Below are 26,915 nucleotides of genomic sequence, written 5' to 3' on the forward strand. Positions count from 1 at the left end.
TTTATTATATATATTGTCAAAGAAGTGTGGATCATCATTATTTGGTCCGTAAATGTTAATGAGCCATATCTGTTTATTGTCCAATAACATATTTAAAATAATCCATCTACCTTGCGTATCTATTTGGACAATTTGCACATTCGGATCGAAATTACTATTAATTAATATCATCACCCCTTTTGAATTTCTTTGCCCATGGGAGAAGTATATTTCGCCCCACCATTCCTTTTTCCACGCAACTTCATCTAGAATTGTTGAATGAGTTTCCTGTAAACAATAGATATTACTGTATATACTTGCATTCTCGTGTTTCTAACTCACATCGTAGTTCTTGTGTGGTTTTCATTTGTTATTCTATTTTCTATTATTATCTATATTATTATTATCACTGCATTGTTGGAAAGAGCTTTCAAGTTAAGAATTTCCCTGTACTGTTTTACACCTGTTGTATCCTGTGCACGTGGTGAATAAACTTTGAGACTTGAAACTATTATCAACATGTTATTTGTTTACTACGTCTTAGCTAAAAAAAAAATACATGTTGATAGACTGGATAAATAACCACTTTTTATATGCAAAGTCCAAAATTATGGCATAGATTATTATTATCACGTTTCAGGCCAAGACCCAGATGCAGACAGTGTCGAAGTAACAAAAGTTTATCACAAAAACAGGGGGCAGGCAAACGACAGGTCAAGGGCAGGCAGAGGTCAGTGATCCAGATCAGAGTCCAAAAGGTACAGAACGGCAGGCAGGCAGGCTCAGGGTCAGGGTCAGGGTCAGGGCAGGCAGAATGGTCAAAACCGAGAAAACTAGAAAACAGGAACTTGATAAAGACAGGCGCAGGGGGAAAACCGATGGTAGACAAAACAAAACAAAACGAACTGGCAACAGACAAACAGAGAACACAGGTATAAATACACTGGGGATAACGGGGGAATATGGGCGACACCTGGAGGGGGGTGGAGACAATCACAAAGACAGATGAAACAGATCAGGGTGTGACAATTTTATTAATAAAGATCAGGGACTATAATGTTAAATGATATTTGAAGTACAGCCCCAAAATTTGAACGATAAAATGTTTTCCCCCAGTTTATTTGCATGGCTTTATTTATTATGTCAGTCTTCAGAACATTTCACTTAGGTCCAAAACTCTCTTGGATGATAGAGGGACGGAAAAGTTATGTGAGCCAAGGAAGAAGATCTTGAGAGTGGACAAGTCTGGATACATGCTGCTTGTCAGATTTCATCCGATGTGGACTCAAGGCCTGGATTATTTTTCTATGCTTGATCTAATTTCTGTCATCTGGGGCTGCCTGGCTGGCTGCAGTCAGAGGAAGTCCTGTGGGAATAGATATGGAGGACGAATAGACATGGGTTTCAGGAAAGGAGAGTATGGCAGTATAGCTGTGCGCTTTTGAAATACAAAAGAGGTTGTTGTAGAGTCGCTTCCTAGCAAGAACCGCAATTCAGTTGATGATTTAAATTGAGTCAGATCTAAGATTGAACATTTGATTTTGAATGAGGAACTTGTTGCCCTGTATAGTGAATAAAAATGACTATCACAAACAAGAACATGAATATAATCACCACACAATCTAGTGATAAAATAACATTTTCTCTAACATTGCTTTCCATCAATCTTGAAAGACTTCTCCTTTTGGTCCAAAATGGGCTTGCCTTTCAGGTGGTTTATCCTGGAGCTCTATGGCAACATGTTTGGTACCGTGTGACAAACATTTTACTAAAAGAGAAGCATACATAATAGACTGAAAATGAAATATGTTGTGAATCCGAGGGGCACATGGAACTGGCTTCGTCTGAGTGTTTGTTGTCTGAATGGAACAAGCATTTATTGAATGCCAGGGCAAATCCCTCAAACCTCCTTTTGGACTCTTTATTTTCTTTCAATGTAGATATTTTTCCCTCTCTCACTTCAGATTGCCTTAGAATTGCCGGGCTTTTGATCATAATGAGTAAAACCACTGAATAATGACTCAAGACATATTTACCACAACACTCTCCAGTACTCTCTTATTAACCGTGTTACGGTTGGTTGAAACGGTCCACAATCCTGCATGAGGTTTTGCCTATAACGTGAACAACACATTGGGGGGGGGGGGACGACACATCCATGGGAAGCGAAATCAAAGAAAAGATGTAGGGGTGGAGGAATGGGAGACTGTGAGACATGGGACTTTTGGGGGATATTTTTTTCTCTGACAGCCCCCCAAAAGGTCAAAAGACTTGAGCATAGCATCTGAAGACTCATTATCAGATTATTTCTCATATTAAATATTAAATACGGCAGGTAGCTTAGTGGGTAAGAGCGTTGTGCCAATTACCGAAAGGTCGCTGGTTCTAATCCCCGAGCCGACTAGGTGAAAAAAATCTGTCGATGTGCCCTTAAGCAAGGCACTTAACCCTAATTGCTCCTGTAAGTCGCTCTGAATAAGAGCGTCTGTTAAATGTAAAAAAAATACTGTATATGTAGTCCCCCCCTTCTTATAGGCTACATGAGTGTTGAAAGTTCAAATCAAATTCCTCTCAATGTGCTCTGTTTGTTATACACTTTAGGACAAAAACACATGATAACGGATCTCCGAGATGATCATATTGTGCAACACAAGCAGTGGGAAGGGAAGGTGCTTCAATATGATACAGTATACTGTTGCTGTTGGTTTCTTTCTTTCACTCATTCTGTGGCTTCATTACTGAGAAAAAAAGGGAAACCTGACAATCGTGAGAAAGACTCCAGGGTGAGTTGATGCATATGTATGGGTGGGAGCTGAGCTATTCTTCACAAGCTTGCACCAAATAAAGAAACAATTATACTGAAACGTCATGTTGAGTAAGGGCAACAACATGCGGCTACAGTGTAAAAGCAAGAATAAGCATTTTCTGAGAGCACCATAAGTGTTCTGAAAATTACAGGGAAGTGGCTACTTGTGTGTCATTGGACATATACAGTATGGCATTGATCACAAGCCCCGCAATAATAAAACACACAAATATTTCAGGCACTTTGCAGGTCAGTTCAAATAAAGTATTGCGTTTATACTTTCAATAGTACTCTATACATAAACATTATTTCTCTAAATAGGAATATGTGCCAGTGGATTACCGTCATTAGCCTACATCTGTTTTCTCTTACTGCGCTATTCTTTATTATGTAAAATTATGCTGTGGAAAACATGAGAGCTCCTCACTAATCCTCTCACTTTCCACCTGGTGAATTTGACCCAAATTCGCATTTCCCCTGTGCGGCCAGGAGACTGGCTTTTTATTGAAGCCACGTGTAACAGAGCCCACTGACCTGGCAATGTACTTTGGCTAGGGGGAGAAAAGAGGGGAAATTCATCTTCATTCAGGAAAATAACTTTGCTTCAAACTTTGCTGTTGTGTTTTTTCTTTTCTTTTTGTTAGAGAGTAGACATTTTTTTAGGGTAATAATGTATGCTGTGTCAACATGCACTGGTAACAGAGTCTGTAGTTCTGTTATTTAATTTCACAATGTTTAAACAAAGATTATTTCTATAAATAGTGGAAAGTAATGGTCCAGAAACTGATACTGGTATTAATAATAGTGTGATATTATGTTCAAAGGGCACTGCCTGGGAATTCTGGGAAACTGAAGAAAATTACCATAAACCTGTTGAGCTCAATCCAGTTGACGGATATAATTTCCCCTCCAGCGCATCCATTGTTGTCTATAACGACGACAAGACATATACAGTTCACATTAGATGTTCCCACATAACAAGGCTATAATAAAACAACAGGGAATTACAATTTCTTGCCTGTAATCCAAAACGACATGTTGTCATCAGAGGACATGCTCTGGGAGTTATGCACTGCAGTGACAGGGTATACAGACACAGCTGGGAAAACGATACAAACAGGTAGACAAACAGTTCCTATTGGCCCGGGGATTACTAGAGGGATGCTGTTTGGTTTGTGTTCAAGTTGAATGTGTTTAGATGTTATGGCTTCATGTGCTGGCTGGATTGCTTATGTTTTTCAATCAGCAGTGGCCCCATATAATCGTATTACCTTCCCGGTGTGGCTTTTCCCCATCTGTCCAGATTATTCATCAGGTCCAGTTGGAATTATCATGTAATAACAGAGCTGCATTTTCCCTTTTAATTTTTGTCTTTAGTATTGACAACTCCTGTTGTGAGAATGAGTATGAACTATATATCCCATATAAGCTATTAGCTGATACTGAGTGCCATAATAGCCCATTTTGCAATGAATTACATATTTAACAGAGCCCTATATGAAACACTGTGTTTAGAGGAATGTAAAAATCTGTATTCGACTGTGCCCATCATCACTATCAATATCCAGGTCCTAGGTCCATCCCATCCTTTGGGGGCCATATTCCTTCTACTGTACAGATAGGTCCTATACAGAACTGCTAAGCGCACCAGACACCAGTCCCTGCCTTCTGCATGATCCACGCCAGGTTTTAGGCTGGTCCATTGAAAGCCAGCTGCTGCAGAGCAGAGAGCCGGCTCACGGTTTCTCCTCCTCTTGTTTGCATCCGGAATCCGACTGGCGCTGGCTCAGCGGTGTGTCGATAGAGCAGCGCAGAGATTGACTGGAGCACAAGCCCGACTCACAGACCTGAGACCCGCGAACTGTAGTCTCATTCTAGACTGTTTCAGCATTGTTTTAGGCGACTTTCAGAATACATCGACATCGTCGTGGAAGACGACTGCATTTTTTTTCTTAGGATATGAGCTGATTTGCTTCTCATTTGCAGTTTTTGAATTCATTGCGTCCCCTCGAAAGGAAAATGTGTATGCATGCGAGGGGGATATGGAAGAAAACTATTGATTAGGCCGAATAGTTCCGAACAACACCTCGCAATGGAACAGTTCGTCAGGTCCTTGGGGGCGCATGGACTTGGCGAGAGAGAGATACCTGCCACAAGAAACAACACGATCTGTCCCTCATAAGTGGAGCATGCATCGGAACCACGGACGTCTTTGTGTTGCCCGCTGCATATACCGAGTTTGAGGGTGGCCTATAGCCTGCTGAAGGGGTAACCACTCTCTCTGTGTTACTTCGGTGCCGAATTGAAATATTTGTCAAACACCATTTAGGACTATTCACCCCCAAATGTAAGTATTCCAACATTGGTCTAGCACGCCGTCCTCCCGTCGGGGCGCTAGTTAGGTTACTTGCGATGATGGTGTCGGTAGTTTTTTTGCCTGAGTTGAGAAAATACACTTAATTCCTAACGATATCGGTGCGGTAGGCTACAAGTCACTAAAGGACATTTACCGAATTTCACTCAATTTTAAGAACATTTACAGATTGCTTGGCATTCGCAACTATAGACCAGTCTGTGAAAATGAGGTCTATCTGCTACTGCTTGGTATACCAGCCTAAAGATTTTACATTCTGAAATAATTGCATTTTACCAGACATCAGTGGTTCCCACATTAAGCGACTCTGGGCCTTGGGATATTGAAATAAATAAAAGTTGCATGAGGTTAATCCAGATGTGGATTTCTTCGGCGGCCATCGTTGCTCTGAATTCGATTAATTGTGTTAATTCAAACTACTGTGCTTTTTTAAATCTAGTTAGGCTACAACGGATGGATGGATAGAGGGCTAGGCCTACTACCTGAAAAATATTATTATAGGTTTTATTCTGTCTGTCTCTGAATGAGGCGTTGTTGTCTTGGCTTTGGTAATTAGTCTAGATCTCACCTGTGTAGATGAGGTTTTGGGTGAGCACTGTAAAAGAGACAGTAGCATAGTCATCTTGGATTAGGAAGAAAATAAAAGTGGATGTGCAGTAGGGTGGCTTGGCTAATTCTTTGTCTAGGTAACACGCTGTCAAGTACAGAAGTGGAGCAATAGACTGTCAAATAAATGGAACATCTTCCATTACACGTAGCCTAATCCCGAGGACACAACGACCTAAGTAGCTGCAAGTCAGTTGCTATCTTCTCTTCCTCTCCATTCTGCAGCTGTAAAATGAGATCATTTCACTGAACATGTATAATTCACAGATATCTAAACCAGCCATTTGTGATGGGATGCACACACACACACACAACAAAAACCCCAGATAGCATATGGTAGCAAAATGTGTAGAATTGCAGGAAATTCGCATTAAAACTGCAAAATTATATCTCAGCCTCATGGCAAATTGTGAACAAAAGCATGAGACAAGCTATAAAACAAAGAAAAATTCTGCCCCATGGCAAAAGTGTAGAATAGCAGGAAATAAGCTTTAAAATTGCAACATTTTCTCTTAGACTCATGACATAATGTGTAGAATTGCGTTATAAAACTGCAAATGTTTCTCTGCACATGACAAAATGTGTGTGTGGGGGGGGGGCACCACCCCCAAATGTGGTAGTCCGGCTCTGCACACACACACCACCAGTGCCTTATCTTATTGGTCCTGAGAGCTCAGCATCTCAGTCTCTCCACGAATAGAGATAGGCATAGGCTACTGTAAACGGCATAAAATACAGCCATACACTTAAATCAGTCCTCACACAGTTACCGTGCACTCATTCCATAGATTAGCTCGTTGTTTAGAGCTGGGCAGGCTATCTAATAAGAGAAGGGAGTATAGAAAGTCCTCATTATCTTTCATGGAGGATTCTGTTTATGAATCATCATCATAAGTCAACATAAATGAGGCCAAATGCCAAAGCAAGCACTCTAACAAGCATATTGGTCTCTATAGGAAGCATAAGCAAATAGCATAGGATTCCAAGCGGAGCATACATCTGGCAAAGAGCTTGACCATTCATTCTAAGTTTTATTAGTGAATAGTCTAGCTCTAACTAGCCTATATATCACAGAGATGAGGCAGTATAGCTTACCTGTACACACACCACTCAACTCACTACAGGGGGGTAATGTTGCACCGGTACCCCCCTGTATATAGCCTCCCTACTGTTATTTTATTTAACTTCTGCTCTTTTTTTCTCAACACTTTTTTGTTGTTTTATTTTACTTTTTTATTAAAAAATAAATGCATTGTTGGTTAAGGGCTGTAAGTAAGCATTTCACGGTAATGTCTACACCTGTTGTATTCGGCGCATGTGGCAAATAACATTTGATTGTGTGTTGGCCCATTCCATTTTCTACGCTGGTGATGTAGCCTATTTAACTAGGTCAAATCAGACTTGGAAATTCACTTGAGAAAATGTAAGCATTTTTAACAAGGTTATTGGAGAAAATAGGCTACTGGTAGGGCCTATAGGCCCATACAAGTGATGGTAAAATCTAAATCATAACTCATTTGTTTTAAATACCTGTCTAGGAACCAGAGGAGTATCTTTTATTCATTTCATGTCAGAGTTGGGATGGGCTTAGGGAATTCATTGGGACAAATGTTCCGTTGTCCCTCCCATGCACACCCCTCTACTCCACTTCCCCGCCCCAGATGCTCTCTCTGTGGGTTGGTCCATTTGTCCAAGCCCGGCATCTCCAGGGGAAGTGCCATCTCATCTCACATCAGCTCTGGTGCAAATGGCTTCAATGTAGGAATATGCTAGTGTGATTTCTAGCGGGGTTTTTTGTAACCGTGGATTTACATATCAAAGTGGCTGCATTTCAATGGAGAGAACTTGAGCTACCAGCCTCCATCCCCCAACCAGTTTTGTCCAGAGGGGAAGGGTGCTGGTGGGCTATAGAATAGGAATGCTGTTGTTCATTGCAGACCACAGTTATTTAATGCAGCATCAATATTCTGTGTGTGTTTGTGTGAGAGAGTGCTTATGTTGGATTGCAAATGCAGATTTAGTTAGGATTGACTGAGTTGGTAGGCTGCCATAATTCAAACTAAAATCCCCAAAGTAATACCCTGTACAGACTTTACAGTATGTTGGCTGTAAAAAAAAATTCTGCAAGGTTTTTTAGAGCCCAATTCATACAGTCCTATTTTTACCACATTCTTGCCGGGATAAGTCTTTTATATCTCCTGTGCACATGCCGGCAAATTTAGGAGTGGGAGTAGATGTGGGCTGATGTGGTTGGACGTCTATTTTAATAAATACATTGAATATACACCATCACAAAGAAATCCATTATTCATTTGTTTTAGACAGGTCCTAAGAAACATTCTAAGACTAATAAAATATATTTTCAAAAGAATAGAATGGCATATTTTGAGTTTCATTATGTTACTGGTCTGTGCAGCTTGTATGCTACATGGCTGCGCCATGTACCGGTACATGAAATCAATAGTTATTTTGTTCATTAAACAGACAAGACACACTTAGGCTACCCTGATCACAGTCAACACACATATATTTTACAGTAGGCTAAGAATATAATGAAATATAAAACAATTAAATGTGAATAATATTTTGCACACACGGCAACGTGTGGAACCGATTTAATATAAAAAGTGATATTTTTTAACAGCCCAAGGCAAGCCCATGCTTTTTAGATCCACATTTAATCTCTTTCCTACCCTCACTCCGCTTTGTTAGGGAGCAGGAATAGGGTCTTACATTGAGGGTATTGTCATCATGATACCAGTAGAAAATAATAGCAATCTATATTTCCAAAAGCATGTGAGTCTCGTGTTGATATTTCACCACCTCCGCGGGCTTTTGGAGTTGCCTTTACGCGATCAAGCATAAATAATAGGCCTACACTTGATTTAGGCTCCATTATTGCAAGCTAAATGTTTTTTATTCAGTGATAGATGACCAAACGAATAGATTAGCTAAACCACCTCCACTTATTTGCCCAGACAGAGAATTAACCAAATATACAGACGGAGATTCAGTGAAACAAAATCACATTGATTGATTAAGGCAAGTCACAGGCTTTTGGTCGGGAGTAGGGCTAGGCTACTAAGTGACTTGCAAGTGAAGAGCAAAATAATCCACTTGTTAAGCTACATAACTAGACGATGATCATGAGCAGCACTCACCTAGACTTAGCCAACATTTCCACAGCCTAATTGTAGCCTAACTAATATGTAAACGGAAATTCAGTGAAAATAAAAATCTGACATGGATTGATTTATCAAGATGAGTCTCCACGTTTGTCTAAAAGCAGCGTAGAGGCTTTGTCGCTGGCAATACCTTTTCATATATAAAGAAAAGTCGGCAAAAAGTTGGCAGGATGCTAAAGGTCGCGGAAAAACGTCTTGGTTTGAAGGGTGTATAAGTAAAGAAATGTGAAAACTGCTTGTTGCAGTGTGAGTAGTGTTCACTTAGGGGTTTTGGTGGGAGCTTATTTAAATACGTTGACTTGTTGTAGTTTTTTTACTATTTTTTTAATTAATCATAGGTTTTTTTATAAATTAAAATCTTTACAGCACACTTTTATTTGCTATTACCTCTCACATTAAAAGTATACAGTAGACCTATACTTGGGATGACCACAAGTAAAAAATTAAGAAAAACATATTTTATAAAGATAATTTAAGGAGAAACGACACAATAGGCCTACATGCTAGCATCTTGTGTAATTATAGTATTATAAAATAATAAGTAAAAAGGTCAATTGATTAAAGCCATTTTCTTGAATTTATATTTCAGGGTTGTTGTATGAATACAGAAACACTGTTTTGGTTATATACACTTTTTACTGTAAATCAAAACAGATTTCTGGAGGCCTCTTCGAAAGCTTTGTGTGAAGCACTGTTTTGAGCAACCAATGGCCTCTGTTGTTTTTCTGTCATAGAGATAGTTTATTTTCCATGCAATGCAGCTGTTGCTCTGCTGTGAAAGAATGCCTTGCTGAGTGTAGTCTTGCTGTTTTTATTTTTTATTTATTTCCTTTAATGTCTTGTGAAACATCGCCTAATAGGGATGTCGAACAGAATGAAATCATGAGGAATCAAACAGATGGACACACACACACACAAACACACACACACACCCCATTCCTCACAAATGGATGACAATTTATGTCAAGAAAGAGGAAAAGCCTCTTCCCCTCCCTCCCTCCCTCATTCTTTTCATTTTATTTAATATTTCTTCTGAAATGTACATCGCTCACATCCGTTATTTGAAGCCCAGGTTGCTGTAACGCAGGGGGCCGGCCTACAGGACAGGTTAATAGTGATGCTCTGCTCTGTGATGCTCTATGAGTCTGTTGGTACCCAGAGACCCAGGTTGAGTCCCAAATGGCACCCTATTCCTTATATAGTGTACTGCTTTTGACCAGGGCTCTGGTCAAAAGTTGTGCACTAAATAGGGAGCCATTTGGGACACAAGCCCCAGAGGCAGTGGGTGTAAATGCCAGGGGTAGCGTATAAAGCTGTGCATCACACGCTGTTCTCCCAGGGGTTAGTGGCCCTGATCATCCTGCCTCTCTGTAATAAAGTGAACACAGCTCTCCTCTGCCCGCCACGGCCCCCCACAACCCAGACGACACATAACGAAAAGAGATGCCTGCTTCCTGTGCTCACACACAATCAGAGAAAGAGAGATAGAGGGAGAGAGAGGTACAGAGGAATGAGAGGGAGAGAGAGAAGCTCACCTGCCATCCTCAATCACAAGGGTCCGGTTTGACAGCTGTCTTCTGTTTTCTGACACACTCACTGACAAAAGTTAGGAACAAACAGATGGAGAAGGATAGAATGGGAGGAAGAGAAGGAAAGAGGGATACGTAAGGAGGAAGAGGAGGGAGATGGGTTTGATTAGGTATTTAGTTAATTGCAAATGTACATCATAGCTTTTTCATCATCCGTCTTCCTCCTTTTTATAGCCACTGAGATAAATGGACTGAGACTGGAACAAATTACATTGTGTTAGGTTGTGTTAGCTGACCCGTTCGATTAATGTATGCCTTTGGTATTTCTAAGGGGTGAAAATCTCCCTCACCACCCTCTGTGCTTTAAATGACAGTTAACTTTCCCCCACTGCTTCTCAAATGGATGTTTAATGATCAACAGAGGCCCTGGAGCTGAGCTATAGAGCAGAGCAGCCCTAGATATGTTCTCACCAAACATCTCCCTCCCTACCTACCCTCCATAGCCCCTACAACACAGAACGCTTTTCCTTCTGTTAAGAAAGCAAACCCCCTCGGTGTTGTTAAAGCCCACATTGTCTGGAAGGGAGCGGAGGGGCTGCTAGTTTTTTGAGTGATGGATGATCTCTGGGTCTTTTGGGTCCGTGTTTAACTCTTTGGAGTGTGTAAAGCTGGCCCAGTGGGAGACATGTCGCTGGGGTGTGATGGATGGCCGGGGGTCCTTAGGCTTCATCTATCAGGAGATTATCAATGACCTGTGAGTTGTCTGGACCGCCCTCAGAGATGCTCTGTGATGCTCTACCACCACTGGACTGGAGGGCATTAGCGTAAGAGGACACTGCTCAGGGACTGTCTCAGGGGAGTAGACCGATGATGTGCTTTATTTGGTGGTCTTCTATACCTTCAGGTCAATGGAAGCGTGGAGCTTATAGCGGTCAGGTGGTATGCTTTTGTCTTGGTAGGGGGGATCACGCTGAGGCAGATCTGAGACTTGCTATGAATGATGTTTTTTGCCATCCATGATTTCTAGAAATGGCAAGTTTGGAATATACAGGTCCCACACCATTGGAGTCATGTTTCTCTTTCCTTTTTGAAAGATTGTTCATTTGAGTGGACAGACATACGTAAAACTGGAATTAATGTGTCTTCTCTCAGGACTACCCTACATCCTCTCAGGCTTTAACATGCCTAAAAACTGTAGATTAGTCTAGTGTTTCAGTAAAAAATAGAAAATATATTTCTAAATAATTTGCATAACTTCTCCCATCACATCAAGGTTTGTTATTTTAATATTTGCATTGGCGAGTAAGACAAAGAATCTACTTATCACAGATAGCCATTCACACTCCATCAATCAAACCAATGTTGTTCCATTGAATTCATCTCTGGGGCCTGTTCTCGTGATAGACTGATTGAATTCATCAGTAAAATGGTTTCAGAGAAGGACTTGAGCAAATAGCTGTCGGACGAGAATATTTTAACAGGCCCCAGGGGCTTTCTGTACAATGACGACACACCACCTTAATCCAAGTTTAGCTAAAATTGTATTTTGGGTTTGTTTGTTGAGAATTAAGAGTTTTGTATGCTATTTTAATTGTTGTGATTTGCTCACATATTGCATAATAGTAGAAACCATGTGTATTCTCTGTAGGTTGAGCGGAAGCTTATTTACTTTGTGTGTGTGCATTGTCTAAGTCCCAAACATAAATGTCACCTCCCACGATATTGCTGGCATTTGGCGTGATTTGTTTTTTCATCAGAAGACTGTTATTGACCATTTCAAAGAGACTGTTTTTGGGTAGAAAACAATGCTTTCAGAGACAAAAAGGGGAGGGGGGAGGGGGGAGAGAGGGATCTTAATTAGAGAGTCATAAGCAGCCTGTCTTCTCTCTGCTAAACACAACTACTATCAAACATGTTAAAGGAAACAAAGAATGACTTTGTTGATGGCTAGAGTTATGAGGGGGAAAAAAAGAAGTGGAGAAATTGTTTTGGGCAATAGGCCCAATTTAAATATTGCATTTCATGTGATTGTAAACAGGCTTTGGTAAAATGTTTGGAGTAGATTATGTACTTGATGTATATTATATTTGGCTCATGGACTTGCTGCATATGATGTACCATATCTAACCCTAGCCTATAGGGCTGGGAATTGCCAGGTACCTCACAATACCATATCCTCACAATACCATATTATCACAATACTTACGATACGATATGTATTGCGATTCTTACGATTCTATATGTATTGCGATTTTATGTTCCAAACATATGCTCACCATATGTCTGCTGCAGAGGGACGAGAGAGCTATGAGAATGAGTTTTGATCAGTCATGGAAATAAAAGTGCTGAAAACAAATTGGCTCCCTATTTTTAAAAAGAAGACGGAAGACAAGCAATGAAGGAAAAATACTGGAGTTTTGATGCAGGTACAGCCAACTAGCGCAAAAATAATATTGTGATATTGTTAAAACGATACGATATATTGTAAAAAATTATATCCTGATATGTAACTGTATCGATTCCCCCCATCACTACTAGCCTATCCGTCATTTTAATGAGCAAAATCATGTCATATCATGAAGGAAGAAAATGACATGAAGAAACATGAAAAAAAATATTTGAAGTTTAGCATACCATACACTATGCCTACAGGAAACCTGAGCTGAATCTAAAACTGAAACCCTTTCCAATGCTTGTAGATAGTGCTATAGATTGAACAGGGCTTATTTTCAGCGTGCAGGTTTGTGTCCTGCGTTCCAGGACCTTTGTTAGGACATTTTAATTACAGCCGAGCTTGGGTGTAATTGATCTAGGCTTGGAGAATGTCTCTGTCATTGAGAAAAGCCTATTTGTTAATACAGGCCAGTGAATGCTTCCACCTCTGCTTGCATAGAGCCTATACTTCTACTGTTATGGTGCAAAATGAAAGAGACAGCAATGCAGTGGGTTGATTGTTCATTCACTTACTGTGCCGTTTATTTAGTTTAATTTATTTACACCTCCGAGGGGTAGCTAGCTTAGCCTGGTTAAACCAGACTGAAAGCTGTGCAGCGTTCCATCTGTTTTAACCATGCTATAGCTAGCTAACACATCAGAGTACCATCACTGCCTGTGCCTATACATTTACATTTGAGTCATTTAGCAGACGCTCTTATCCAGAGCGACTTACAGTTAGTGAGTGCATACATTTTCATACTGGCCCCCCTGGCCCCCCGTGGGAAATGAACCCACAACCCTGGCGTTGCAAGCGCCATGCTCTACCAACTGAGCTACACGGGGCCATATATATTAAGCAAGGCAGATTCTGTACTTGATGTGTAATGGCTAAATTGGCCTCAGAGGAGTAGGCTAGCTAGCTAAGCTATCACATCAGAGTACCTTTGGAAGGGAGACTACTTCTCCCACTTCAGCTGCCGCAGCAACGTCACATCTGTTGCGAACTCCCTCCCTCTGTCGCCACCTGCAGTGTCCTTTTCTTTCGTCCTTCGCTTACGGAGCACTTCTTCACTTTCCGTGTTGTCACCCACCATTTTAAATGTTTTATCAGGCTGTTAGATAATGCTTCCCGATGACGGTGAATTATTGATGGCCTTGTACCTATGAGTAGGACAGGGCAGGCTTTTAACTCTGAGCTGCCTTTCTGCTGCTGCTGACCTGGCCAGGTCTCTTCAGAGGTAACTAAGGGACACTACACAAACACCCAAAGGAATGATGTAGGCCTGCTGGAGGAGGAGGAGGAGGAGGAGGAGGAGGAGGAGGAAGGGGGGCTGAGAATGAAAAGAAGGCAGGGCGTCTTCTGCTTCAGTCTTCTACTCCAGTACTGGGCTAGGGCTAAGCCACAGAATAAGGCAAACTTGCAGCCCAGGAAAAGCTTTGAATCCTCTGCAGCTCTCTTGCTTTGTTTGAAGCATTGAGAAGTACTATGGCTGTTTGTTTGATTCTTATTTTATGATTTTGTCAATGGTCTGAATGGAGGACAGAAAGAACTCTGGTTCTGCTTCTTTTTTTCTCTTTTTACATCTGTCAGAATATTTCAATGTAAAAAAGTGTGTTTGTGAACCTCAACCTACTGTTCAAAATATCAATAAGAAACGGGGCTGGTTTAAGTATGACCTAGCCCTCTCCATAAGATACAGGGCTGGTTTAAGTATGACCTAGCCCCACCTTGTAGGAATCTCGTTGAAAGCGACAAGGAAATGATTAGACAACAGGCTAAACGGGTCAAACCAGTTTCTTTTCCCCCTAGGAAATGCGTATGTTTGATACAGAGGAGTTCAGGGTTGGCAATGAAATGCAGTAGTTCTAACCATCCCCTTCCCCAGTCAACTAGCTAGCTCCAGTGGAACTGGTTGGTATTCAATAGATGGATTTGCAGGTACTTGGAGTAACATACTCCTTTTGTTTGCTTGCCATATTGTGTTTACCATACGTTATGTGAAAGTGTATGGTAAACACAATATGGCGGTGGTGTGTGTGTGCGCGTGTTGAACCCATTTTTGAGCGTGTGTGTGGATGTTCTCTGTCTATCCTTGTGTGTGTGTGTGTGTGTGGATGTTCTCTGTCTATCCTTGTGTGTGTGTGTGTGTGTGTGGATGTTCTCTGTCTATCCTTGTGTGTGTGTGTGTGTGGATGTTTGTTATCCTTGTGTGTGTGTGTGGATGTTCTCTGTCTATCCTTGTGTGTGTGGATGTTCTCTGTCTATCCTTGAGTGTGTGTGTGTGTGTGTGTGTGTGTAGATGTTCTCTGTCTATCCTTGTGTGTGTGTGTGTAGATGTTCTCTGTCTATCCTTGTGTGTGTGGATGTTCTCTGTCTATCCTTGTGTGTGTGTGTGTGTGGATGTTGTTGGTGTGTGTGTGTGTGTGTGATGTTCTCTGTCTATCCTTGTGTGTGTGTGTGGATGTTCTCTGTCTATCCTTGTGTGTGTGTGTGTGTGTGGATGTTCTCTGTCTATCCGTGTGTGTGTGTGTGTGGATGTTCTCTGTCTATCCTTGTGTGTGTGTGTGTGGATGTTCTCTGTCTATCCTTGTGTGTGTGTGTGTGTGTGTGGATGTTCTCTGTCTATCCTTGTGTGTGTGGATGTTCTCTGTCTATCCTTGTGTGTGTGTGTGTGTGTGTGGATGTTCTCTGTCTATCCTTGTGTGTGTGTGTGTGTGGATGTTCTCTGTCTATCCTTGTGTGTGTGTGTGTGTGTAGATGTTCTCTGTCTATCCTTGTGTGTGTGGATGTTCTCTGTCTATCCTTGTGTGTGTGGATGTTCTCTGTCTATCCTTGTGTGTGTGTGTGTGTGTGTGTGTGTGTGTGTGTGTGTGTGTGTGTGGATGTTCTCTGTCTATCCTTGTGTGTGTCTGTGTGACCTGCTTCCTATTTGTAACTGTGTACATTTGCACTCCTTCTCTCTCAGACTACATTCTGCCTCACTGAGAGTGTTGATTGAAAGGTAGAGGCGCAGGTGTTCCGCTACAAAGCATGTATGTCTACAGCAGCATGTAATATATTGGTAGGTGTGAAGTTCCTACCACATTACCTGCAGGGGAATCTAGCTGTTCCTGTCCTTCAGCCAAGATTCCCACCCTGTTTTTAAATTTTAACATTCAGGGAATGATCACAAACGTTTTATGGTGCTTATTTTTTACTTGCTGTGAATAGGAGTGTGAGTGAGGTTGCCAAGCCAACCACAATTTCCCTTGTAAATGGTTATTGAGTGTTTGAGTGAGCCGAGGGTGGGGGTGTGTGTCTGTGTGTGTGTGCGCGTTCAACCACATGCATGTGTTTGTGCATGTTCGTTAATGCCTGTATCCGTGTGTGTGTGTGTGTGTGTGTGTGTGTGTGTGTATTATGAACGAGTGTGGATAAAGAGCATGTAGTGGAGTGAGAGAGAGAACCAGAACAAGGCGTGGAGGAGGAGTAGAGGAGAGGAGGAGTGTGTCTTTCAGTGTGAAGCTATGAAGGACTGACTGATTGAAAAGAGGAGCTCTGTGTGACATGTCAGGGGTTGAGATGCTGGGTGCTGCTCTCTGACTGACCCTCACTGTTTAACTCACTGTGTAAACGTCAGCCTATTCATTTCACTGCCAAGCTGTAGTGTTACTGAGCTGGGAGGAGTAGGAGAGAGAGAGGGGTGTAGTATTGGTTGATGAAACTGACATTTAAAGGCTTTTCCCCCTTCTGATTCTTTTGATTAGGATTCTTTTGATTCGGATTAATCCGATTTTGATTCTGAGTTTTCTTCTTCGGAAAGAGAGGGATGTAGTATTGCTTAATTTGAAACGGATTCTGATTCTTTTGATTCTGATTCTTTTGATTCTGATTGTTCTTTTTCTTCTTCAAATTCACAGATTACTCAGAATACATTTGGGCTCATTAAGCCCAGGTAACCTTTATAAATTGGTCTTGTAGAGAAGCTATAGGCTAAAGATGGGGAATGTTTTGAACAGGACCCTTTTCACTTTAACATAAGTCGATGTAATGTCAAGACTGGTTATGAACTTAGTAATTAGGCAACGATAATTCTGATGGGTAAAATAAACATAGTAGTGATGGTTGAAATTATGAGGATAGTGTTGACTGACTTTTTACTTAACCCTTCCAACACTTGTTTCTGCTCATTCAATACAAATTCATACGTCTCTCTGCCTTTCTTGCATCAATTTCTCACTCCTATTTCTGCCTATTCATTTCCATTCTTCCGCTTTCTGCTAACCTCAATGACAGACCTAGCTGTTTTCTCTTTTGTAGTCGATCTTCTGAAGGCTACCTCACTCCTTCCTCTCAATTTCACAATACATCTCTCTCTCTCTCTCTGTGCCCGTTGACACTCTTTATCTATAATTTCAATCTCTGTTGGCAGAGAGCCTTGAAACGGACCAACCAACCGTCGTTGAGCCTATGAATACCATGCAGCTTGCTACCGGTTCCTTCCTGCCCCGTCCCAAAATATATTATCAGCTCCACGTTGCTGAACCCTCCTCCCATCTGACTGCCATGCCTGACGAGCGCCTGTCTCCATCACTGGCAGCCATGACAAGTGCTCTGTCTGCACCACTGACAGAGCCAAGGAAGTGACATCATGTCCCTTAAGAGAGAAGTTGGTGAGGAGAGGAGAGGAGAGCACAGCCCTAGCCCTGAGAGACGGGGACTGTCATGACAAAGTGTTACTGAGGAGCATAGAGGTGTTGGGGTGCAAAGGATCTGGGGGACCTATTTTCTCAGTTCCTGTAAATTCCAACTAGAGCACACCGAACCCGGACCCCCTGCCCCCCCTCTTACCATCTTCTCATGTTTGATATTCCCCCTCACGTGTTGGTCTTTTTGTTCCGAATGTAGGCCATGTGCGGGGGTAGGTGGGTGGGGTGAACCGTTCCCCAAATTAGTTAGTTAGAGAGGGCTGAAGAACTAAAGCATTATGCCTGCGAGGTTCAGACTGGAACACAGACAAAACACACAGCTAGGCCCACATCTTTATTTCAACTTGTAGGGTTGAGCTTATACCAGTCCAGGACTACTTACTTGCTCGAGTTGTCTCAATCTCACTTGATATGTATATATGCAGTCTTTATTTCTCTCCCCGTCCCTGGCACTGACAATTGAAAATAAATTAACATTCCTGGGGCTTTATTTAGTCCTTTGCTAAGCCTGTTGAAAATACTGGAGGGTGAACCCAGTAGGTCAAGCCATACTCACAAGCTGTCAATCCTTCTCAGTGAGCCTCCCGCCCCTTTCTTTCTCCTCCCTTCCCATTCTTCTCTCTCTCTCTCGCTCTCTCTCCCCCATCCATCCATCCATCCATCCATCCATCCATCCATTCAGTTTCTCCCTTAGAAAACCCTGGACTCCCATTCTCTCTCTCTAGTCTATTCTTTTGCCGGTCGCCTCTCCAGCTTGAGAGAGGCAGCCACAAGCTTTGTCTCTTTACATTCCTTCAGCCTGCTGCTGCACCAATTAGCCTCGTATTTCATGTTAGGACATGTGGCCTGTTTCCATCCATTTATTCTAATAATACTTTAATTGCTTGCCTTCCCCTTTTAAATGTTTGCTTATTTTTCTATCATTCCTCTGAAACATGAAAAATGTGTTTGCTCTGTGGTGTTTTTCTCGATCCTCTGGACTGATGATACATTTGTCTCCATCTTTTCTTGCTGTCTGTGTGGAGAGAGAGAAAGAAAAACAGATGTTCTAAATGTTTACGTCATTTTTCATCCCGTTACGGATTTTGGGTGTCTGGGATGATATACTGTTAATAGAAAGAGTGAAAGCAGGGAGAGGGAAGATTCATACCTATTGTTCCTTATAGGGGAAAGTTTAGCAGTTAAAGTACAGATGATGAGTTAATAACTTTAATGTAGCCGGTGACAGTAAGTCATAACTTTGTTCTGTATACTATTATTACTATAGCCGCTGCCACGGCGATGGTGGTATTGGAACGCAATGTAAATATTCCTTCCTGGTCGAGTAACAAGTAACCTGAATGATTCGAGAGCTTAGGACTATAAGTTTCTATCTAATAAAAATAATAAAAAATGTTATTGACATAGAGAGCATTGAACAGAACAAGACTATCTATATAGTACTCCAAATAACCCAATTCATGTTATTAAGCTCAAAAGAATAAAATATAAAAATAGCTGACACCATTTAAACCAATGAGGGTTCGGAATTTTAAAGCCAATTCTCAGAATCATCTTTTTGAAGATAGAACCTTTTAGTCCCAAGCTCTCGAATTCCCTTGCTGTTTTGAGGAGCTTTGCTGTAGAGAATTTCTCCACAAACACACACTATCTCTGATGGGTTAACTACGCCTCACTTACCTCTTTAAGTCATTTTCTGCTAGAGGAGGCCGCCCCCCCACCACCTACCACAATCTCCCCTTCCCCGATGTAAAATTATGATACGTCTGTCAGCACTCGTGAAAAGCGTCTTAATGTTAATCGGCTAATCCTTTTATCTCAAGTCCGACCAAATCCAGTCCAGAAACCCCGGCAAACAAAACGTCTGTTTAGGGATGGGGGGGGTGAGGGGATGAGATGAGTGTGGCGGCCGGCTCCTCTGCCAGCTTAAAGGAGAAAGGGAACATGTTACTCAGCGGGGCGACGGTGCGGGTGGCTCTGAGTAATACTGAGCACTGAGCAGGAGGAGAAAGGGGCCCCGGGGCAGACGAGGCTGGAGGGAGGGAACCCTAGGCCCCTCGCCCCCTGGTGTCTGGTGGGGATCAGCGGCTGAGCCAGCCGAACAGGGCAGAGGGGGTAGGGGGTAGGGCATTACAGACTCACTCCCTTCCACCCCTGCCCCCAGGACTCATATTTGGGGAAGATAAATGTCTAAAGCGCTAGGGGAGGGCGGCACAGTCACGTGTGGCCTCGGGGGGGATTTGAATGGAAAACCAGGGTGACAGGCCAGGCCTCACACAGCCCTCAGACACCTGGGAATCAGGGATTATTAGCAAGGCTCACTCTGTTTTGGGCCGCTATGAGACGAAGTAGCGTTTTCACCACTGCTCCACTATGCTCTTATCTGATCTAGTGGCCTACTGCGGCTAGATAAGTAATTTCCCGACAAATACAATCACATGATTCTCTTTCACTCTGAGTCTGAAGGCACCACCTAACTTCTAACTGATAAATCATCATAGCCTTGTGTGTGTTAGCTTGGCGCCACACAGTATAACAGTTAGTGGCAAATTTGACCTCAAAGCAAGATAAATTACCCTTGGGCCTGTAGACTGTGCACTCTGCTCCATGAGGACCTGCAGCTGCATTCAGTTAGCCTGTTTTAAACAGGAGTATCCAGCCACCTATAGAGCCATTTAAAGAATGAATCTAATATGGAGATTTAACTTATGACTCTGTAAGCTACTGCAGATAGAAGCTCCCAAAACAATGTTTTGTGCATGTGTGCTTTCACGTTGACAGAAATATCTTAGCCGCGCATTAGTGGGGCCCAGAGAGTGATCAGAGCAGACTGCTCCGCTGCTCAAATTTAGGTTCATTATAAAATAATCAGGGAAGTTGACGAGTGGCTCTTTTAGAGGGTGAGCACACACAGAAACGCAAATGATCCTCTTTTGGTGTCCTCCACTCTTTAAAGTGTGAAATGCCGTGTACTGTGTGGATGATGACATTATGTTTATATGGACATGGTCACATTCTGGAAGTTAAACATACACTACATGACCAAAGGTATGTGGACACCTGCTCGTCGAACATCTCATTCCAAAATCATGGGCATTAATATGGAATTGGTCCCCCCTTTGCTGCTATAACAGCCTCCACTCTTCTGGGAAGGCTTTCTACTAGATGTTGGAACATTGCTCCGGAGACTTGCTTCCATTCAGCCACAAGCATTAGTGAGGTCGGGCACTGATGTTGGGCGATTAGGCCTGACTCGCAGTTGGTGTTCCAATTCACCCCAAAGGTGTTCGATTGGGTTGAGGTCTGGGCTCTGTGCAGGCCAGTCAAGTTCTTCCACACCGATCTCGACAAACCATTTCTGTATGGACCTCGCTTTGTGCATGGGGGCATTGTCATGCTGAAACAGGAGAGGGCCTTCCCCAAACTGTTGCCACAAAGTTGGAAGCACAGAATAGTATAGAATGGCATTGTATGCTGTAGCGTTAAGATTTCCCTTCACTGAAACTAAGGGGAATAGACCAAACCATTATTCCTCCTCTACCAAACTGTACAGTTGGCAATATGCATTGGGGCAGGTAGCGTTCTCTCGGCATCCGCCAAACCCAGATTCGTCTGTCGGACTGCCAGATGGTGAAGCATGATTCATCACTCCAGAGAACGTGTTTCCACTGCTCCAGTCCAATGGCGATGAGCTTTACACCACTCCAGCCGACGCTTGGCATTGTGCATGGTGATCTTAGGCTTGTGTGTGGCTGCTTGGCCATGGAAACCCATTTCATGAAGCTCCCGACGAACAGTTCTTGTGCTGATGTTGCTTCCAGAGGCAGTTTGGAACTCGGTAGTGAGTGTTGCAACCGAGGACAGACGATTTTTAGCTTGTGTGGCCTACCACTTTGCGGCTGAGCCGTTGTTGCTCCTAGATGTTTCCACTTCACAATAACAGCACTTGTTGATCGGGGCAGCTCTGGCAGGGCAGAAGTTTTATGAACTGACTTGTTGGAAAGGTGGCATCCTATGATGGTGTCACTGAGCACTTCAGTTAAGCCATTCTACTGCCAATGTTTGTCTATGGAGATTGCATGGCTGTCAGCACCTGTCAGCAACGTGTGTGGCTGGAATAGCCAAATACGATAATATGAAGGGGTGTCCACATACTTATGTATATACAGTGAGGGAAAAAAGTATTTGATCCCCTGCTGATTTTGTACGTTTGCCCACTGACAAAGACATGATCAGTCTATACTTTTAATGGTAGGTTTATTTGAACAGTGAGAGACAGAATAACAACAAAAAAATCCAGAAAAACGCATGTCAAAAATGTTATGAATTGATTTGCATTTTAATGAGGGAAGTAAGTATTTGACCCCTCTGCAAAACATTACTTAGTACTTGGTGGCAAAACCCTTGTTGGCAATCACAGAGGTCAGACGTTTCTTGTAGTTGGCCACCAGGTTTGCACACATCTCAGGAGGGTTTTGTTCCACTCCTCTTTGCAGATCTTCTCCAAGTCATTAAGGTTTCGAGGCTGACGTTTGGCAACTCGAACCTTCAGCTCCCTCCACAGATTTTCAATGGGATTAAGGTCTGGAGACTGGCTAGGCCACTGGCTAGGCCACCTTAATGTGCTTCTTCTTGAACCACTCCTTTGTTGCCTAGGCTGTGTGTTTTGGGTCATTGTCATGCTGGAATACCCATCCACGACCCATTTTCAATGCCCTGGCTGAGGAAAGGAGGTTCTCACCAAGATTTGATGGTACATGGCCCCGTCCATCGTCCCTTTGATGCAGTGAAGTTGTCCTGTCCCCTTAGCAGAAAAACACCCCCAAAGCATAATGTTTCCACCTCCATGTTTGACGTGGGGATGGTGTTCTTGGGGTCATAGGCAGAATTCCTCCTCCTCCAAACATGGCGAGTTGAGTTGATACCAAAGAGCTAAATTTTGGTCTCATCTGACCACAACACTTTCACTCCTCTGAATCATTCAGATGTTCATTGGCAAACTTCAGACGGGCCTGTATATGTGCTTTCTTGAGCAGGGAGACCTTGCGGGCGCTGCAGGATTTCAGTCCTTCACGGCGTAGTGTGTTACCAATTGTTTTCTTGGTGACTATGGTCCTAGCTGCCTTGAGATCATTGACAAGATCCTCCCGTGTAGTTCTGGGCTGATTCCTCACCGTTCTCATGATCATTGCAACTCCACGAGGTGAGATCTTGCATGGAGCCCCAGGCCGAGGGAGATTGACAGTTCTTTTGTGTTTCTTCCATTTGCGAATAATCGCACCAACTGTTGTCACCTTCTCACCAAGCTGCTTGGCGATGGTCTTGTAGCCCATTCCAGCCTTGTGTAGGTCTACAATCTTGGCCCTGACATCTGATTGATTGATTGCTTCTGTGGACAGGTGTCTTTTATACAGGTAACAAGCTGAGATTAGGAGCACTCCCTTTAAGAGTGTGCTCCTAATCTCAGCTCGTTACCTGTATTAAAGACACCTGGGAGCCAGAAATCTTTCTGATTGAGAGGGGGTCAAATACTTATTTCCCTCATTAAAATGCAAATCAATTTATAACATTTTTGACATGCGTTTTTCTGGATTTTGTTGTTGTTATTCTGTCTCTCACTCTTCAAATAAACCTACCATTAAAATTATAGACTGATCATTTCTTTGTCACTGGGCAAACGTACAAAACCAGCAGGGGATCAAATACTTTCTTCCCTCACTGTATTGTCGATAGGTATATCATAACCTAGGTTAAATCATGTGTACCAGATGGACGTCTTCTTGCTGTGTTTGTTTTGTTTATGTGCAGGTCAAGGTATGTATGTGTGTGCGCGTGGGTGTGTGTGTGTGTACTAACATGTATATTTGACTTGTGTTCTAACAAGTCTCTCCTTCTGGTGCATTGAGGGCATTTTAGGGAGTGGAGTCTAACCTTAGCCGAGGCAGACAAAGCCGTGTGGAGTGTTTGTGGCTGTCCTCCTCCCTCTAGTTTGTGGCTCCCCTCAAGATAAGGAAGAAGCAGACAAAAGTACCTCACAAAGGAGCTGTGTCTCTAATGGTGTGCTGTGTGAGCGCGTTGCCTGAGCAACAGGGTCCTCTCCTGTGGGGATAAGGCAGTAGAACTCTGGGGAGGGAGGGAGGAAGGGAAGGAAGGGGGTAGTAGTGAGTGGAGGGAGGAATGCGGTGTGAAGGCAGTCAGTGTAAACATGTAGCCTGTAGCCCAGGGATGAGTGCTCCGTCATGCTCTCCTCTACCCAAGAGTATTTCCTGTCAGAAGTGAAAAATAAACACATATTCAGACTTGATAGACTGAGTACACTGAGTATACAAAACATTATGAACACCTTCCTAATATTGAGCCGTCCCACCCCTTTTTGCCCTCAGAACAGCCTCAATTCGTCAGGGCAGGGACTCTACAAGGTGTCGAAAGCGTTCCACAGGGATGCTGGCCCATGTTGACTCCAATGCTTCGCACAGTTGTGTAAAGTTGGCTGGATGTCCTTTGGGTTGTGGACCATTCTTGATACACTCGCAGAACTGTTGAGCGTGAAAAACCCAGCAGCGTTGCAGTTCTTGACACAAACCGGTGTGCCTGGCACCTACTACCATACCCCGTTCAAAGGCACTTAAATATTTTGTGTTGTCCATTCACCCTCTGAATGGCACACATACACAATCCATGTCTCAATTGTCTCAAGGCTTAAAAATCCTTCTTTAACCTGTCTCCTCCCCTTCATCTACACTGATTGAAGTAGATTTAACAAGTGACATCAATAAGGGATCATAGCTTTCACCTGGATTCACCTGGTCAGTCTATGTCATGGAAAGAGAAGGTGTCCTTAATGTTTTGTACACTCAGTGTAGTTTTGTGATTTTGTCAGCATGGACTGAATACTGAATGTCTGACTGGTTTGATTGATTGGTTTTTGTGGTTGTTTTGGCAGACCCAATATATCAGACCCAATGTGACTTACAGTTATCACACATTTTCAGTATACTTATCTCACCATGATTATTCACCATTTGCACTGTTGAATATGTATGTTAATGCATCTCTCAATCTTTTCAATCCCATCTTAAAAGATGGCAGCGATGATGACATAGCCTTTGTGATGATGATGACGTCTCGACTTGTACCAGTAGGACACAGTTTTCCTCCTTCTCACCCTGTTCTTCCTCTCTGTATTTTCAGATGACAAGATGACTGGAGAGGCTTCTCCTAGAACCACGGATCGCTGACTACACTCAGACTCTTTTTCTATTCTATATCCTAAAGCCACAGTCGTTTGCAAGCAGGCATCTGGAGCGGCCTCCATACTCGGCAACGATGGCTCCTGCAGTGTGGAGGTGTCTAGTTCTACATTGTCTACTGCTCACCCTCATTCATCTCAATTGTTCAGAAGGTAAGTCCTTACGTGTTTGTGTGTGTGTGTGCGCGTGCGTGCGTGCGTGTATCTGCGCTTGTGCGAATACTATGTATTTATCGAATGTGTTTGTGTTCCATGAAAGTGTTGATTTGGCTCATTTTGCCATCTTCTAATGGGAGCGAAGAGTTGTGTTTTATCCTTAAAGGTTCACGATAGCGCTGGGACTGAGTTTTAGACCTGAATATCTGAGTGCAGTGCATCCATGCCTTTGTGCTTCAGAAAACGTTGTGTTTTTATATTGATTGGATGATTCTGTTCAGTCCTTGCATCTAGAACCTTCAATTGAAGGAGCTGTAATTTTGGCAAACCGAAGAGTTTTGGAAAAAACGACCAGTTTTTCTTATTTTTTATGCTACCCAAATCCATCTCATGAGTTTTTAGTTTCATTTCCATGCCTTACTTTAGATTAGTACGTTTGGCTGTAATTACAAGTTCTGTCACAAACTACTCTCTCTGTTATACCCATCAGAGGCATTGATGTCGGTTGGTTGCTATGTCTGCTTAATGACAATCATTACATGTCTGCTCTGTTTAACTCTCATTGTAATCAAATCACATGCTAGTGTGCCAAACATTGATTACAGCCAAACGTCAAAGAATATCAACTCCGGTGGTTTCTTTTATATTAAATGTCTCTCTTTTCTCATGTTTTTATTTCACACTTGCATAGATTTTACTTGTCTTTTGGTTTTATATTTAAATCTGACTGTGTGAAGTGATTAACTAAAAAGAGATGGGTATGGAACAGTCGAGCCAGGCATAACATTCAGAAAGAGATACACTCACTTTGTAGATTTATAGCAATTGTAGACCATACGAAATAATTCACAGGGTATTTTTCCCAGAAAAAATGAAAAAAGTACCTCAGAAACGTTTGAAGAATGGGCCTCTGATTTGAGCTTGTAGCTTGTGCTGAACGGTCCCGGTGATTTTCTTTTCGGGGGGAGTTCCTGCTTTGGTATGCAGAAAGAAAGTCAAGGTTTGGGGTTTCTCTTGACGAAGGCGTGGGCTCTCAGGCCTATGAATGCATATTTGCCCGTTCATCAAGGAAGGAATGTCTGGCTTTCCCTCTGAAAACAATGTCAGATCCATCCACATACCACTCACCTTTACCCTACCCCTCCATTTTGAATCATGAACCTCATTTCCATGGATTTCCGTCCCACAAAAAGGCCCCCTTCTTAATAATGACTTCCTCTCTCCTTAGTAAGGAGGAGATAGTATCATGATGTGATCATGAACACCCATGAACATTCCTCACGCTTTGAAAATCCTTAATGACATACTTGAGCAGAAAATGATTTTTTTCTCTCTCTTGTCTCTGGGTTATTGAATGCTCATGCTGGGGTTTTGTTACAAGAGGAATGGAGTCAGCACAAATACCCTGACTGTCCCCTTATTCCATCGAGTTGATTAATGTTTGTAAAAAATGCAATTTGGTGGGTTTTCTCAAAACTACCCAAGATATTTTGTACATTAATATGGCAAGTAGTTTATGAATAGGGAGTTTTGGTGTGAAGGGAGAAAATATTTTATAAATGGCAGTCACATTCTTATTAGCATAATAGGGACATAATTGGATGCAAAGAGATAATCAGATCATCGAAAATTATGGTTCAGCGCATGTGATATTTATATTAAAATGTATCTGTTTCTCTCTATTTATCCACAATACTATTTTAAAAAAATATTTTAGTAATGTGTCTGTATTTTCTCTCCTTTTTCTACTGCTGTTTCAAATCATTATCTTGTCTGGCTACATATTGAGTAAGTACACTATTGTATATACAAAGTATGTGGACACCCCTTCAAATTAGTGGATTCGGCTATTTCAGTCACACTCGTTGCTGACAGGTGTGTAAAATCGAGCACACAGCCACTCCAT

General features: G+C 42.4%; 1 protein-coding gene across 13 annotated transcripts in view; it reads left to right on the top strand.

Moving 5' to 3' along the window:
* Positions 1–4,532: 4,532 nt before the first annotated feature.
* LOC121535329 (adhesion G protein-coupled receptor L2-like) overlaps positions 4,533–26,915 on the top strand; it is a 154,534-nt gene continuing 132,151 nt past the window's right edge. For 7 of the 13 annotated variants that reach the window (XM_041842277.2, XM_041842282.2, XM_041842280.2 and 4 more), the window contains exons 1-2: positions 4,536–5,132; positions 24,796–25,006. In XM_041842277.2, the coding sequence (XP_041698211.2) occupies positions 24,931–25,006 (76 nt within the window). In that variant the 5' untranslated portion in view covers positions 4,536–5,132; positions 24,796–24,930. Of the gene's footprint in view, positions 5,133–24,795; positions 25,007–26,915 lie in introns of all 13 variants that reach the window. The other 6 variants (XM_041842286.2, XM_041842283.2, XM_041842284.2 and 3 more) reach the window with 1 other exon arrangement.

The sequence above is a fragment of the Coregonus clupeaformis genome, chromosome 21 (genome assembly GCF_020615455.1).
Source record: "Coregonus clupeaformis isolate EN_2021a chromosome 21, ASM2061545v1, whole genome shotgun sequence".
Classification (NCBI taxonomy): Eukaryota; Metazoa; Chordata; class Actinopteri; order Salmoniformes; family Salmonidae; genus Coregonus; species Coregonus clupeaformis.